The sequence below is a fragment of the Xiphophorus couchianus genome, chromosome 9 (assembly GCF_001444195.1).
Source record: "Xiphophorus couchianus chromosome 9, X_couchianus-1.0, whole genome shotgun sequence".
Classification (NCBI taxonomy): domain Eukaryota; kingdom Metazoa; phylum Chordata; class Actinopteri; order Cyprinodontiformes; family Poeciliidae; genus Xiphophorus; species Xiphophorus couchianus.
In genome coordinates this window covers 25,278,321-25,296,357 of record NC_040236.1, presented here as the reverse complement: position 1 = coordinate 25,296,357, position 18,037 = coordinate 25,278,321, and the positions used below count along the sequence as shown (strand labels likewise).

Genomic DNA, 18,037 nt, shown 5'->3' with positions numbered 1-18,037 from the left:
TCTGTCTTGGATCCATTAAAACCAGTCAGATGTTCTAGTGATAATTGTCTGACTGTCTAAAAATGAACACAGGTTTTAAAAAATCATAATCGTCTTATGTCAAATTCTAACTAATGTTAATGAAAATGAACCACTGTTGTAACATGGTGTTACAGCTTAGGATCATTCAAGTTAGAAAGTTATCATATCAGTAAATAAAGGAATGAATATGAAAATAATTAACTATTGAACATAAAAAATTTGCTGATTAAAATGCTTGAAAAGTTTATATGTAACTGGATGGATGCTTTAAAATTGCAATCACGATTTTTTAGATGAAAAGCATTTCATCAAAAGATGAGCACAACAAATCTGTGCTTAATCAAGGAAGAGTACATAGTTTAAAGGAGGTGAATGGTGAAGAGTTGTACTGGATATTATTTTTGACAGACATAATATTTTAGCAACTGTAACAACTAATCTGTCAGTTAGTTCTAATTTGCCTCACCTATTAAATCTGCCTCTGTGACGGAAAAGATCAGCTTTAATGCCCTGCTTATCTTCTTTTGGGGTAGAAATCAAAACAGCTTGTAAGTTAACAAGTGATTCTTGTTTGGCAGATCTTCTCAGAGAGACTTTATTTGTATTTGTCTGCTCTGTTCATATCAGTTAGCCTGAACTTTTTGCTGCGTGTGCAGTTCTGCCCAGGTTGCCATTTTCCAGCAGCTTTTTTGTGGTTTAGCGAACTGAAGAGACGATGAGTTACCCGGAGAGCCGACTGTGACATCTGCCGCTGTTCCTGAGCATCGCACTGAGACTGCGGGAGAGTTAAACAGTTACATTTGGCACCTGATTATCATCTGATTGATAAAGTACTTATCCAATGCAGATCATTTACCATAAAGAAAATTAAGGACCTTCTTTTTTGGGAGGGGGATTGTAACTGTCTTCAAAAAGGAGGGCGTCTCTGGGGCAAAAGGGATCAATAAGAAAATCAAAAGATTTACTAATGGGTTGCCATGTTTGTAATGTGCACCAGTTTTTTTTTTTAACTACAAAAGGAAAATCAATGTCACCAGCCTCATTTTTGTTCATTCCTCTGGTTGCTTCTAAGGTGGAACATTCAGAGACTATTCAGAAGTTATTTTATCATCCTCTATTATTAATCATGACCTTTTCTTAAATATCATTAGATTGTTTAATGAACCTCTCCCTGCTGTGTCCTGTGCTCTGCTCCTGGCAGGAGGTGAAGTACTTCCAGTTTCCTGGTGAACTCCTAATGAGGATGCTGAAGATGCTCATTTTGCCGCTTGTCGTGTCCAGGTACCTGCACTCACAGCCCCGTCACAATTCTGCAATGGCCAGAATCAATACCTCTGGGCTGCATTGAAAAAAAGTTTTTCAATGTGAAAAACTTTTCACATTGTGCCACAAACTCTTATGTACTTTCTATGGATTTTATGTAAAATCACCAAGCTTTCACTATGGTTTCACTATGGTTCAGATTTAGATCGTATGTCCCATATGACATTTTGTGTAAAGGCTAAAAGTTCCGTTTTTTCTAATCACACAAATAACATAATGCTTTATTATTTACAGAAGAACGTTATTAAAGGAGCAGCCTGTTGGCTGAATACATAAGTTGTTGTTGTTCTGTGGTCTGATCCCAGTACAGGGACTAAAGGACTGGAACAATGACTGGAATCAAGTTCCACTGAATCGTGACAGAAAAAATAATGTAAACCAAGAACAAAGCAGGAACACACCACTTTTGCTTCTTTGTGAAACACAACAATCGTCCTTCTCCTTTATATGATAATCGAAGCTCACAGTTTACAATTCCTTTCTGTTGATAGAAATGTGATTCATGTCTCAGTGCAAAAATACTTAATTACAGCCTTGAGTCCAAGGAAATCTAACTTTTGCATTCAGTAATAAAAGCTGGAGTTGTGTGCTGTTATTAATATTACTATCACCAACGATGCTTCAAATGTTTCCCATTCAAGTTTTTTCAAAGCAACAACACTAGGTCTGCATTTCAAGGCGTTTAATAGTCAGATACGGATTCAGATGTTCATATAGAGAATCGCCAAACAGAACCCAAGAAAAAGATCCACTGGAAATTCTAAAAATGGTTCTAATCGCTTCAGCCAAGAAAAAACGTTAAAGTCTCGCTTTGAGTCAAATGTTTATACAGCTCAGGTTGTGAACCCACACAGCAGGAATGTTGGAGCAATGTGAGAACCAGACAGTGAAAAAAAAACAACAACTCATTCTTCTGTTAGTGAGGTTTCAAAACAAACATCTGCTTATTTATTTTTAGGTTTCTGCTAATATGTGAATTTGTCCCGAATGAGTAACCTATTGATTCACTGAAGTGGGTGAATGCAGAGATTTCAGTCACACTGGCTGCTTTTCCATTAGCCGTAGGTTTGCGCTAATTGAAATTACAAAAATAAATTCATTCAATTTAAACTCACATTTTTGATAAAAGGTTTTTGCAGAAGGATGCTGTGGTTTTTCAGCCGTATCAGAATATGTATAGTATTTCACAAATCTGCAATGAAAACATTTTTTCCACGTGACACGAGTCACGTGATCAACAACTGGATGTTACTACTGGTGGAAAAGATGAAGAAGACGAGAGGAAGTAGTCTTCCTCACGGTTTGCAGTTTGTTGTTTTTCAGACAATGTGCATTTGGCTCCACCAGACATAAAAAGTTGAAGAATCCATAACTCTTCTGTAAAATCACTGACTATAATTTTTCCCAAACGCCGCATATGTAGCCGCTCCCAAGTAGGCGGGGCTTGTCGCTCCAACCCCTTAATAAGAGGCCAACGTCTCCTCTGATTGGCTGATAGATGATGAGGGCTGGCTGAATTATGAATATATCTTGTATAACTGTCTATTGCTGCCATGATTTGAATGACTTATTGCATGAAGGAGCTTATTCATGTGTGATTTTAATTTCATTCCTCATTCATCTTGAGGAAGAACCACAATTGCAAAATCATGTTTTTTCAACATCAGCAGAATATAGAAAAAGATTTGAGCCCATTTCGTAATGGAAACACAACTGCTGTGACTGGAGCCAGATTTGTAAGGAAAATTAGGCAGAGAAAAAAAAATGGAAGGATTTACCTGCTTTAGATTATCCAATCATAGTTGTAAAGCTAACAGGATAAGGTCATGTGTCACGCAACGTTTGCAGTTGGATTGTTTGAATCAGAGGTAGAACTATGAGCAACTTCCTTAAGTGACATCATGGAAACGTCTAGAGAAATCAGACAAGATATTTGGTAAAGAATTATGGTCCTTCACCGTCTGGTTCAGCCTTCAATACCACTGGAGGTTCCACATATAGATGTTCAAACAGAAGTATAAACACTATTGGATGATCTAGTCCTCATAGTGTTAAGGATGGAGATGTGTTCTGAGTCCCAGAGTGTGAAAATGTGAAATGTGTGAATCATCACCAAAACAAAAGCAATAGAACTGGTGAAGATGCACAGTGAAGCCAGTAGGAAACTTTACTTTTCCTAATCAGAGAACTAAACAACCTTAGCTGATCTCTTGTCCTTGCAAATCAGCCGATGTTTCCTACTTCATGTTTGAGTCCAACACTGAACCACATTGACCAACATTTTTAAAAAAAACTGATTGCAGCTCCATCTGTCAGGATCACGACAGGAGAAATCTGAGAGATGGCTCCCTTCTCTCTGGTGCTGCATTGTGTGACAACATTTTGTCCAAAACATAAAGAACCTGATGAGGAAATCAGAAAACGACTTGCAAGCATTTTTAACTCTGCAGATATTTTTAATCTGCCAGATGTCATTTGTTCCCTATCACAAAAAAAGATAAAATAAATAAAATCATTATAAAAACTCAACAACAAGTTCTGATTTTTATTGACTTTTTAGTCAACAAGGACAGCATGACCTTACACATTCATCTGAGGAAGGACTGAATTAATTGAAAATGTCACTTGTCACTTTTACAAAAATGATCCTGGGATACGCAGCTGAAAGAGCCTTTACTACCTGAATCAATCATTTAGAAGACGATTAAGTTCAGCTGTGGAGCAAATTTTTGTATTTTTCAAAATTCTGCCAGTTTTATAGGACATAGGAAAAGGGTGGAGAGACAAGACGTTGAGCAGAGGTCAGGAATCAAACCTCAGATGGAGGTTTGATGTAGGGAGCCCACTCTCCACCTCCACACCACCTCCCAAACTCAGTTTGATTTAGTGAAATGTTATAGTTTGTCACAGAAAATTATTGACCCTGACAAAGTAATTAATTAAAAGCAGTGCAGTTTTTTTGTATTTATTTATTTTGACATTTAATTGCTCCATTTATGACAAAAAACCAAACCGTTATTAACAAGTCTATATTTGAATATTAGGTTTTATAAAACACTCCAACACATAGAGCTTTGCACAACTGAAATCCATAAGTAAACAATTCATTTTTAAAATTTATTAGATAAATATAAATACAGCGGTTACATACAGTAACGTACACCCCATCTATCTGTGGGGAAAATAAAAAGGCAAAATTGAGGACGTATTTCTGAAAACTACATAAAGATGCCAAATTTAAAAAAGAACTGAAAAGATAAAATGGTTCTGTTATTCAAAATGAAAGCAGCACTGTGACAAATCCTATTTATCTGTGAACAGCTAAAGCCCTGCAAACTTTCGGAGTTTACAAAAACCTAATTTGTTTGAAATCAGCAAGAAAAAATATGTAATTGAACAGCAGCAAACAACTTTTGATTATATGTCCTGTGTAACATGAACAAATAAAGAACATCCAACTCTTCTTTCTTGCAGCCTGATGTCTGGACTGGCGGCTCTCGATGCCAAGTGCTCCAGCCGGCTCGGCCTGATCACCGTGTCGTATTATCTCTGGACCACGTTTGTGGCCGTGATCATAGGGATCATGATGGTGTCCATCATCCACCCGGGCGGGGCGGCCCAGAAGGAGGACTCTGAGGACAGCGGCAAGCACATCATGAGTTCTGCCGACGCTCTGCTGGATCTAATCCGGTAAGACGCCAACAGTCTGAGCTTCAGAATGGCATCACGGGCCGATGGGAGAGCAGAGACGCAGCCGTGACGGCATCAGAACCGAAGAGGCGCTTTTTGTTCCATTATTCTGACGGGGGTGACAGGCCCTGCTGGTGGCGTGTGATTGATGCACATCAGCAGGAGGAACACAAAGCAGAGGACAAGTAATGCTTGTCAGAGCCTTGGCAAATCAGTGTTCTCAAAGCAAAAATCATTAAGTTCAAGCAGCATGCAGGCTGAGCTTCAGATTGATACTGATGGGAAGACTGACTGCCTCCACTTATCCGGAGGAAGAAACCTACAGAATGAGTGTTTAAGGGGATGAAACGTGGACACTGATTGAACGAGTCTGAGCGCGCAGCTTTAGAGAGCTGGTGGATTCAGTCCTCCGGCAGCTACTGCAGTTATGATGTCTACAGTTATTTATTGGGGCAACTGAGGTTCAGTGGAAGAATTCAGAAAGTTGTCAGTTTGATGCATTTTTCCTCCCCTGGGACATGTAGAGGTAGCCTCTGAGCAAGGCACTTATCCACCAGTTACCTACCAGTCTACCCACAGCCACCTGAACAACGAACCAGGAAGAATAACTGCTCTGATCTCCTATCATTTCAACCAAAGAAATCTGAGCATTCAGTACATTGTGATAAATTTACAAAGTAAATGCTAGATTTTTTATTCCTCCATAGCAGCACAGTGGAATAGAATAGAATAGAATAGAATAGAATAGAATAGCTATTAAATATTAATCATACAAATAACCATAAGAGATAAAGTTTACTTAAACTAAGAGTGATGAGGTAATTTAATGTATAACAATCATGCACATGCAAATATGTTGATCTATAGATAATCTATAAATGAGTGCAGAGAAAATTAGAATGAAGTTACTCAGACATGTACACTGTAAAGCCAACTGGCTACAGGCGGAAATGCAGACATCATTACCTGTGTCTTTGCACTGCATCCTTACAGCAATAACATTTTGATTTTATTTTTTTGTTTGTTTGTTTTTCTAATATATATATTTAACAAAAGCAAAACAATAATGATGATTTGGGTAAAATCCCAGCTTGGACTCTTTCTGCATTGGTGTGACGAGTCTTTTCTCTGGATGTTCTGGTTCTATCAGATGTGCTTTTGTCCAACTCACTGCATAAAAGTAACTGTAATTTAGTGCAGCTCATAAGAAACATTTCTTCTTTTTTGCCTCTTATGAGTCTGTAACCCAGATCCAAATGTGTTCTTAAACCGTCTGTTTCATGGAGAAATCCTAAAATGCACAACTATGACTGTGGAAGGTGAAATCTATGGGGTCAGATGATCTCCAAACAGGCTATGTCCAATCTCAGGAAACTTCCACTGAATTAAAAAAAAAAAAAGTCTGCATGTTTATTCACAGATTAATGAGTCGGCCTCACTGAGGCTCAGAGCTTCAATGCATATTTCTCAGGTTTTGGTTGCAAATTTGACTCAATACAGCCTGAAAGTTTGAAACTAATAATGTTCAAGTTGCATCAGCTGAATGAGCCTCCACTCACAGAACACGTAGCATTAGCTGCTGTTAGTCACTGTTTCTCTGGCATGTTTTGTCCTCTACATTCGTCTTTCTTTGTCAGCCTGACAAGGACGACCAACATGTGAATACTCACGGCCCAGTTCATGGATATGCTGCCGTCTCCACTGCTCCCCACTCATGATCTAAAACCATAACAAACCATGCTAGTTTGCTTCAAAAATAAATCTGGAGCCTGTTAAAAACTCATGGTTCATCATGAAAAACAGGAAGTCCACTGAGTTTTCAACCCCCTCTCCTGATTTTATCAGCCGAACTATTTCTAACTATTTCCGTGTTGGTTGGAATTCCATCCGACATGGAGTAGAAACAAAGAAGATCAAGGCAGTTGCTTCCTTCCCCCAGGAGAGTTAGCTATATGGATTTGATCATCTAACCAAAGGATCATGGGCGACTCAATAACCACTCTAAATCCCTGCCAGTACTTGCTTGTGTTATTGCTTCAGTTGCCACATCAAAGATTGTCCGTAAATATCTTTTTTATTGTCTTACATTAATCTGAGTTAGCTCACCATCAATACAGCACTAAAGATTAAGGACGGCTGTCTGAGGCATGTAAGGAGAAATCCATGAGGGCATTACTGTCCATCTGCAGTGTGCTTAAGAACACATGGATAAACCACAAGGCAGATGGAGCTGCATGTTGATGGAGCATGAGATCATATTTTGGGTTACTCTTGGCAATAAAAACCAGTTTGTTTCTAATAGGATTCTTTTGAATTAACAGAAGAAATACTGGTCACTCACTATGCATGTAATTATGTTTGATGCACACATGATGACAATTAAAGAAAATTAGCACCTTGTATATACTGATAAACGCAACACTTATAACAACCTGTTTCATTTAAGAAAATTGATAAAAGGAAATGAATATTCACTGCAGCGACAAAATTATTCACTTCTCTGCCTTCAAACTCACACAAGCTTAAGTGACATTCTTAATATTTAGGGTTGAATTTGATGTTGGCCTGTCCATCCCTGAGGTTTAGAAGTTTGTTCATGGGAATATCTGACCGATGCTGGACGAGAAGGCCTCCATTTGAAATGTTCCGGAAGGTAATTTGACAGACTTGTCCATCTGTCTGCCACACAGATGAAATGTCTCCACTGCTCTAAAGTCCAGCTGACATAACTAACAGTTGACTGTGAAATATTTATGAAAACAGAAAGAAATTGAAACTGAAAAATAGCTTGTTTGTTTTTTTTCCCTTTCAAATCTTTTTGTTCAGTTTCAGTTTCCATTTTTTTAAGAAACCTTATGGTCCCAATTTAGCGCTGTATATGTTTATCATTTATTAAACACATCTTATCTCCACTCGCAGAACCACAGTTAATTAGCAGGAGGTGATCATCTTCCAGCAGCCTGTATTTTATGAACATCTTTGGTTTTTAAATGAGGTACTAAACTTTATAAAATGCATGGTCAACACTGCTGCTGACTCCACTCTGGAACTGGCATTGACTGCCATCTTGTTCAGACCTTGTAAGCTGTGGAGACTCTTTTCACTGAACACAAATGAGGTTTTTCATTAAAACTAGATGTTTTCTTCATATTTTAAGCTCAGCTTAGTTTAGTCAGGAGAGACTTTCTCTGATGTTCTCAGCTAAAGTCGTAGCTTCTAGTTCTTCATCTGCACAACTTCAGCTGCAGCAGGCAAGTAAACACCAAAGGAAATGTTTATTGAAGAGTGATTTGGATTGCCTGACACCAGCTGAACATAATCTACATAGTGGAGTGTAGTTTTATTAGCCCAGGGAGACAGAGTGAGAGACCTTTTGTAAATTAGTTCATTTTAATCAGTTTTCTGTCAGATGAATTAAGTCTCCTTAGAGCAAGTTCACAGTTGTTAACTCGGTGTTGTCTTATTTTGTCCAAATCACTTAAAGACTCTTCTCTTTAAGAATCTGCTTGATATGTCTCATTGAAGTTTCATGTGCATAAAATTTTGGAGCACAAAAATGTAGCCATAATTGTAAACCCCAAAAAAGATTAACATAATAAAACTTCACTACAGAAAGAACCAAGTTGCTTTATGGTTGGGTTTTTTTGTTTGTTTGTTTGTTTGTTTTTTACATCTTTCCTTCTTTTTCTTTCTTTATAGAAATATGTTCCCATCAAATCTGGTCCAGGCCACTTTTCAGCAGGTAAGATCCAACAGAGTTCTTTAAAGGTACAGGACAGGTATAAATGTTCCTCTGTCAATTGTAGATTTATTTATTTTTTTTAGTTTAAATAAATACATTAACAATAACTAACTATTGGAAAGAAAACTTCATAAGTATGTGACAAACTGATAAAGTCAGACTGAACATGGCTTTAATACATAATAACAGAAGAGGTGAAATACAACAAATCAACCTGGTAAAACTAGAGGTTGGAAGATTTTAGGACATTTCCAAGTTGGAAACATAAAACCATAGAAATTAACAGGAGTTTAGCAAAGTTAATAGAAATATATGGGATTAAAAGGGAATAAAACTGGAATATGAAACACTGAAGGGTGACTTATAACAGGAATTTTAAATACTGATGGGGATAAAACAGCAAATTCTTGGATAAAACAACCAGGTTACATCCAGTCATACATGCCTGAGTCTAAAGGTCAATAGGCAAGAGGCACATCATCAGTCCATTACAGTAATATCATATGAAAATGTGTCCAGGCTGTCCATAGCTTTACCTAGCACCATTTAAGTAGTGAGGTCAAGGTTTGAAAAATATTTTATTCAATATTTATGTTTTTGTTGTTTAATGAAGAATTTCATTGCTAACTAATATTTCCTTACTTGCTTAATTTGTTCTAGTGTTCTGCTTTAGTAATCATCTGCTAATCTAAGTATTGCATACATTATAGAAATACATTTATGTTTATTAGTTAGCAAATCTGGCAAAACTGGGTGTAACTGTAACTTTTACATGTCATCAAAGGGCTTCTTTTATATGTGCTGAATATGCATTATTGGATCTGCTATCATTCATAGGAGGCACCTTACATTACCTTTAGACCTGTGGTGGTTTGAAGTAAATCTTCTAAGATTCTTAAGGAGAGGCTCAAACTAAAGCTCTGCTTACAACCTCTGTTGAAAAGCAATGTTTTTAATTCAGCTGTTTGTCAAAATATCATCTTAGTTTCCAGTTCATTCCAGTTGGAATGCTTCAGAAAATGTCCCAGAAATCCATTTGTAAGTTCTGGTTCAAAAAAATCTTAACACAATTTATTCAACCTCATGAAACATGTCACTGTCTCCCCTGACAACAGTACCAAACACGGAGCCAGCTCATCATGAAGCCGAAGCCGACGGTGAGTCAGGCCCAGTCAGAGTCCACCACGCGGCGGCCGCTCATCTACGGCATCCAGGACGATAACGGCAGCGACATCCAGAACTTTGCTCTTGACCTCACCCCGCCTCCGGACGTGCTGGTGCGCACTCGTGAAGGAACGAGTGACGGAATGAACGTCCTCGGGATCGTTATCTTCTCGGCCACCATGGGTACGTGTTCCAACTGTGTTTGGAATTTGGAACCGTTTCAGAATGATGTGCTTTTGACATCCTGTTGTTTTGACAGGCATCATGTTAGGAAGAATGGGCCCCAATGGAAGCGCCTTGGTCAACTTCTGCCAAAGTCTCAATGAAGCGGTTCTTAGAATTGTGGCCATTGTCATATGGTGAGGACCTTTAATGATACTTATACATACAGTACATATAAGTAGAAGTTCTGTTGAAGTTGTTACATATTTGTTTACATGTTCAGTTTATTATGAGACAGCTCCTCTGCCTTGTCCCAGTGCTCCCAGTTCTAACTAGAAACAACCAATCAGAGCTAGGAGGCGGGTCTTAGCACCTCCTAGCTCTGTGCCATGAATGCTAAGACTAGCTACCATGGCCACCAATGACGGCAGATAAACTGTTTTCCTGTAATGGTAAGTTGTTTCTCTGCCACCTTTAGCAGTGCTTTCACTAGAGTTTTTGACAGCACTAAGACCCTCCCCCTGGCTCTGATTGGTTGTTTTGGTTCTGAAACGGTGCATTTCTTCAGGAAGCGATAGTATCTCAGGGAGGAAGTGGAAGAGCTCGATTGATTCTCACAGATTATCTGTCTGTCATGACAAGGTGACAGTTTTAACAAATATGCAAAAAAATTCCTTTTTAATAAAAGTTACATGCTGCAGCTTTAAAGCTTTGTGTTACAGAAAGTACAGAGAAAACTGAACATTGAAACATGTTTAGTTTAAATTTCAAAGAAAAAGATTAAGCAGATTTTAGTGAATAATTCATCAAGGACTTTATTCATAATGAATCTTGACATGAACTGAATTCAATGGCGCCATCTACAGCTGACATCATAATAGAAACTGAATAGCAGCAACTGAGACCAATAGGAAGAGAAGGTAATATTTTATTCAGCTACATAGAATGGAAATATTCTACTGGTTTTTCATTATCCATGAAGTCATTGCATTATAAAACTTTTTATGTTGAATAGCTACATTATATCCATTTATAAACTGGTGGTGCACAAAATAGCTCTATTAAGATTTCTTCAGTACACTTAATGAATCAGTGAATGAATCAGTGATACATTCATTCATATTTCATCAGAGTGCAGAAAATGCAAACGAGTAAAACACAAGCTCAGAACAAGATGAAATAAAGGGATGGATATTACTATACGACCAAAAGATTGCTAACACAGAAGCAAGACGGTGTTTCTTTTACAAGTGGTTGCTGAGTGTCCTTGTCTTCCAAGGTCTACAGCGATTTGCTATTGTTGCAGTGTGTTGGAGTCTTGGCAGTGCATTGTGGGACGGGCTGGAAAAACCTGCTGTGCATTGTGTTTCAGAGCTACACTCACTAAAAACAATATGCAGCTGGAGGATTCAGCTCCGGGTCTACATATGAAAAAAAAACCTTTTATTGACTCATCTGTTCGTTTAGTTGAACCTAAAAGCATTTCTTCCCATTAAGAGGAAAAAAGAAAATTGCCTGTGGTTGAGTCTTTGCAAAACAATGCCTTCATCTCCATCCTCTCATGTTGCAAATGAACTAAATTTGTTAGTCATAACCATGATTGTTAAAATGAATGCGCTGACTTTGTTGGGCATCATGAGGTTCAGAATTGCAGAACCTAATGATATTCACTTACTGCTGTATTAAGCACATGTGGCTATTAGCATGTTGGTATTCCTTAAAAACTGCTTTTCATTTTTTGTGGCATAAATTCAGCAAGAAATCAGAAAGATTCCTCAGAGATTTTCATCCATACCGGCTGCGCTTCCAGTTCCCATAAAATTGCACAAACTGAAAGTACAAAAGTAAATTTGCTTATTGGAAACAGCAATTTAAAAAAAACTTCCTTTCCAATTAAATGTTTTTGCGCTAGAATGAGGTGGTTTTTCAGCTGTAACAAAATAAATGCATTTCACAAAACTGCAATGGAAACACTTTTCTAATCACACGAGTCACAAGATAAACAGCCGAATGTTACTACTGGCAGAAAAGATGAAGTCGTCAGGAAGCAGTAGGACGATGATGGTTTGGTTTAGTTTTTTCCAGACATAGAGCAGCTGGTTCCGCCAGAGCTCTCACAGCTTCACACGGTTCATAAAACATTGTGTGCCATTTGAACGTGTTGGATCTCCCACAGCAGTGGCATCAGGGTCGCCATAGCTCTTCTGTAAAATCGCTGGCTACAATTTCCCCAAAACACCGCAAGTAGGAGGGGCTTGTTGCTCGGATGCCTGAATAAGATGATTCCTCTGATTGGCTGTAGGGTAAAAGCGACAATTCTTCCAGATTCTGATGATCGGTTTAAACTTCAGCACATCAACATCACCACATGTAGATCCCTAAATGCATTGAATTTCTACCATTGTCACATGAACATGTGTACCTAATAAAGTGCCATTAGAGTGTGTAAATGAGAAGAAAAAGAAAATTGCAAAATAGTCTTGGAATCAACAAATGAGATGTCCCACTCACAGCAGTGGCATTAGGGTTCTGCTGCAACCTTTAGCTTGTAGCTTCATCCCAACATAAAGCAACAATGTACAAGGTCATAGAGAAACAGCATTGAAAAAAGTTGCGCAAAACAACCAAAGTGTGTAAGTAATAAGAGTTAAAACATTATAATTACCTTCACACTGAAGGTTTCATTAATAAACAGATCCAGACATTTTGCTAAACTGTGTGTGGTTGTGGAGGCTGTAAAATAGTCCTTACTCTGTGAGAAAGGGTCTTAAATATTTACGTATCTTCACTTATTAGTTGTTCTAATGTTTGCACTCATAAATGAATTAGCTGATTTTAAAGGTGTACACTTCGTCCTGCCAGGTACTTTCCATTCGGCATTGTTTTCCTGGTGGCTGGTAAAATCCTGGAGATGAGTGATCCCTCTGCAATGGGGAAGAAGCTGGGTTTTTATGCCATCACCGTGGTGTTTGGTTTGGTGTTGCACGGCTTGTTCATCCTGCCTGCCATGTACTTCTTCATCACCAAAAAGAGCCCCATCGTTTACATCCGGGGAATCCTGCAAGCCTTGCTTATAGCCCTGGCCACTTCCTCCAGGTAAAGAAATAAGTAGCACAGTTAGAGACATATGTTCTACATTTGTTTCTGGTCGTCTTTTAAAAGGTTTCCTCTTGATTTTTTATATAAAAGGATTTAATCTGATTTGGGATTTTTAATTTTCTAATGACACCTCTTTTCTATCTTCTTCAGTTCTGCCACTTTGCCTATAACCTTCAAGTGCCTCTTAGAGAACAATCACATTGACCGGCGCATCATCCGATTTGTGCTCCCAGTGGGCGCCACCATCAACATGGACGGCACTGCCCTTTATGAAGCTGTGGCGGCCATCTTCATTGCACAAGTTAATAATTATGAGCTGGATTTTGGCCAGATCATCACTATCAGGTCAGTGACGTTACATCATACCAGCTTTATAACAACATTTACATGTGACTGGTAGGAGTTTAGAACAATGGTAGGTCCAGAATGCAAAATCCTTCATAAAGCTTTAATAAATTAAAATGTCCCTTTTTCAATTTATTAAATAAAAAATAGAATCCATAGTGTTATCCAACCAGTAGCTTTTATAAAAGCATAAACACTTAGAGCCAGATACAGTATTGACACAAAGGCTCTTTTTCTGACTGTCCAAATCACTGATTTTGTCAGTGATTTGATCCACAAACTACAGCTTTTGATGGCATGTTTAGCTATTATCCACTTGAAGACCCATCTGCTCCTCTAGCCTTAACATCTTGGTTGATGTCTTGACGTTGTACTTTTAAGGGGGTTGAGGACGGCCCACCTTTGTATCAAGTCCCTGCTTTCTCTTCTGACCCTTATGAAACAAAGTGTCTTGATCTCTGCAGCCTTTATGACAGCAACCTAAGGTCCAACATGGATCTCCACAGCCTCACTTTTGTGTCCCAGGGGAAGTGTTCCCTTGATTCTTTCATGTGTTTGAGAAATCCTATTATCTCCAATGGCAACCATTGAGCTTTGCAAAACACCTGGGTGGATATAGCCCCAACTTCAAGGTTCAGCTCCTACTCAAAGCTTCAGTTCCCTGGGGCGTGCTGTGGTGGCAGGGGGTTAGCACGCCCCACGTTTGGAGGCCTTAGTCCTCAACGCGGATGTCGCGGGTTCGACTCCCGGTCCCAACGACCTTTACCGCATGTCTTCCCCCCTCTCCTCACCCTCCTTCCTGTCTGCCTACTGTAGAAAAAATACGAGCCACTAGCGCCGCAAAAATTCTTCGGAGAAAAAAAAAAAAAGCTGCAGTTCCCAAGTTGCTAGCACACAGAGCAGCCCTCACCCCCCGGCTCCCTCACTCAGCTCCTTCAGACTAGCCAGCAGCAGTTAACAAACACCTGGTGGAATTGCACATCTGTTGACCTCATTATAGGAACTTCTCAGTGTAACGCTGCTAAAAAATGTTGTTAAAGGTTTAACAGAGGAACCATGTTGTGATAACTTCCTGAAGGCGGAGTTTCAGAAGTTTTTAAAGAGACAGAGGCCCAATTTCAAGGCGTTAAATTAAGAAATCAAATTTCTTTGAAGTCATAGTTGATATAAAACATTTTTTCTAACAACTGAAGTTAACATAGTTATATAATTGTTCTAGGAAATGGCACTATGTGCTTGGAAAATACATAGCACTGCACCTGTAATCTTCTCATCAGAAGTCCTGTTTATGCTTGTAAATCGTGATATTTTCTGGTCACACACACTCTGGTCACACACACCATGAATCTTCGCTACATCACTCCTTCCACCAGCAGAGCCAGCTCACCCCTACAGAAGTCAGCTGATTCAGAATTCGCTTTTGAAAACAAAGGTAACAGAGGTGGGCTGACTTTAAGTCCTCTCATCACATCAGTCTTTCACAACACACACACATGCACACACACACACACACACACAATATGAAAACAGCAAAAGATCGACTCAATTCTATCTTAAAGTGTGAAAGGGCCACATGTGACTCATATTACACTTTGTTTATGGGCTTTATTTCTTAAAACTTTGTCTTGGGACTTCTTCCGAAATTTGAGGACTTTTGATTGTTACCACATTGAAGCTGCGTTGCTCTTAACAAAGAGCCCCTATGCTCACTTCCACCACACCCTCCATCCCCTTCCAGCCCTACCAGGGTTGGGTTAGGCTCTGCTCCCAGCTGTTCCCAAGCTTCAAAGTTTTGACAATTCTGTAACCAATCAACCAAAACCCGGTCCCTCTTATCATTTGGTTGGTAGGGAGTTTAAATGCCCAATGTTTTAAAGTCATTATAAGGTGGTTTATAGAAGGTGCCACCCTGAGTCCCAGATTTGGTTAAAACCTAACAATGTAGTTCAGCAGTTATCTCACAGAAGGATCTGAACCAGTTCTTTGACCTTGAGCATAAAGCATATCATGAGCAGTGGAATGTCTGTTTTATTTCTTTACGCTGCCTCAACTCTGGCTTTATTGACTATTTCAACTTGAAAGCATTTTTCCTTTTCAAGGTGAGACAGTACCCATCCAAACAATCAAGGCTCACATATGCTAACAGATGCTGTGTAGTCGTCAAAGCAACCATGACATTCCAGGAATCTCCATTTCTCTTTTCTTCTATGGCTGATGCTCACACTACCAATGTTAGCGCCTTCCTCATTTTACTCCACAACTACATCTTATGCTTACACACCTGGAACTTCCTACATTGAAGATCTGTCCACAACCAGCCAGGTGAACCTCTGACCAGACACATTCAGTACAATGTACTCTGTTAAATTACCATTCTACTTCTGCCAAATTTAACTTCTAATCAGGGATCATTTTAAAGTTGAAACATCGCAACAGTAAGAACTTTGTTTTGGGGGGTTTTGTTTTTTGTATTTTTATGAAAAACGTCCTCTAATTTCCTCCGTTTTTACCATTGTCGATCGCCAAGGTCATGGGGGAAGTCTTGCTGTGGTTTTTAACAGAATTACAATTATAATCAGATGGAGAATGGCTCTTTCACTTCTGAATGCCAGGTCTTCAAAGTAGGTATGAAAAATATATTTTACTGTATTGTAATTTATTGACCCCCTGCTCCGGTTGAACCTTTACATTCTGAATGTGTAGAGACATTTTAACACTAATTATCAAATGGAAGGTTTCAATTGCTTATGATTTCAACTTTCACATTGATTACCCCCTCCTGTGATGAAGCTGCAGACTCTTTTAACTTAAAAAAATAAGATGGTGGCCACTAATATAACAAGGCATACATTTGATCTTCACTTTAGGACTAATCATCGACCATTTATATATTTGAAAAGATTTCTGTGTGACCATCATTGTGTTTTCCTAAGGCTTATTCTAATATTAATCCTGTAGCATCCTGTATTTTTGTTTTATTCAACTGAAAAGGAATATTCCCCTGATATCTGACCTCTGGTGTTTTTAAAAGAGCTGTGATCAAACTCACAGCCTCTGGGAAGTTCACATTCTGTGCCTTAAAGCTCTTATAAAGTCTTTGAATTCGATATTTAAAACAACTCCAGAGCTGTTGTCAAATCCACTATTCTCAAGCAAAACAAATTGGTAAAATAAATTATGCTGCTTCTCCTTAATACCTGTACATTTTACAGATATTTGACATTGTAGCTTGCATCATCTTATTTAACACACTTCTTAGTTTGGTGGACATTTCTGAATGGAGGGGTTTGGATCTTCAGTGTCCGTATAAACCATGTCATGTCAAACTCTACTGGGTAATTATGTGGCACACCTCAAGAACATTTTTGCTATATATCATATATTTGCTATATTGTATTTTTACTCACTTGGAGAGATCATTAACATATTTTATAGTATTTCCTATTACATTTATTCAAATGAAGGAAGACAGTTATTGAAACTGTTGGAATTACAGTGTCTTAAAGAAATAAACTTTTTGAAAATTAACACACTTTAACTGAACTCTGAGACTAAATATTTGATGATTGTCCCCAGAGAGCATCTGTGTTCTCTAATTCATTAATTAGAGAACACAGATTAACTCTACATTGTTCTTTTTTATTATTATTTTTGCTTGGTCAAGACTCTGTCTCCTTACTCACATTCACTTTACTTACTAAAAATCTATTCATTTTGTCACTGGGATGGTCTTGGTGAAGTTGACTAAATGTTTGCAGTTACTTTGTCTGTTTTACTCCCCACACTTTGAACAACCCAGCTGTGAATAATATAAATTTGTGTTTCTACCTTGAGATGACTTTTGTTGTGAAATAGCAGAACATAAACAAACAGTATGTCACTAATTTCAGTCCTTCATTGGAACAATGCTAATCTTCCAAATCTCTACCAGCATCACAGCGACTGCAGCAAGCATCGGAGCAGCAGGGATACCACAAGCTGGACTGGTCACCATGGTAATTGTGTTGACATCTGTTGGATTGCCCACTGATGACATCACCCTCATCATTGCAGTGGACTGGGCACTGTAGGTCATGCTTCTTTTTACTAATGTTCTCTAAAAACTCATCAGGCTGAGTATACCGGCTTCATTTTTGCTGCATGGTCGCTGCATTTCTGATCCGGCTTCTCTTTGTCTCCTTTGCAGGGACAGATTCCGAACGATGGTAAATGTAATGGGGGACGCTTTGGCCACAGGCATCATGGCACACATCTGCAGGAAAGATTTCATGAAAGAGGGAGATGGGGTTGGTTCTAATTCATTGGTTGCTTATACTTATGTTTAAAACCATTCATTGAGAAAAAACATTGTGTTGTTTTTTTAAACATGGATCAAAATCACGTTTTTAAATTTGCAAAGCATAATTATTTGTCAAACATCCTTCAACAAACAATGATTCGGTCAAAGTCTGATCATTTGTGATCACATTTCTATTGAGAATTGATGGCTGA

General features: G+C 38.5%; 1 protein-coding gene across 1 annotated transcript in view; it reads left to right on the top strand.

Moving 5' to 3' along the window:
* slc1a7b (solute carrier family 1 member 7b) overlaps positions 1-18,037 on the top strand; it is a 52,045-nt gene that overhangs the window by 28,968 nt on the left and 5,040 nt on the right. Inside the window, exons 2-10 of the mRNA XM_028028595.1 lie at positions 1,223-1,302; positions 4,819-5,034; positions 8,734-8,776; positions 9,892-10,123; positions 10,200-10,299; positions 12,965-13,198; positions 13,352-13,546; positions 17,478-17,612; positions 17,733-17,832. Coding sequence (XP_027884396.1) covers positions 1,223-1,302; positions 4,819-5,034; positions 8,734-8,776; positions 9,892-10,123; positions 10,200-10,299; positions 12,965-13,198; positions 13,352-13,546; positions 17,478-17,612; positions 17,733-17,832 — 1,335 coding nt within the window. The remainder of the gene's footprint in view (positions 1-1,222; positions 1,303-4,818; positions 5,035-8,733; positions 8,777-9,891; positions 10,124-10,199; positions 10,300-12,964; positions 13,199-13,351; positions 13,547-17,477; positions 17,613-17,732; positions 17,833-18,037) is intronic.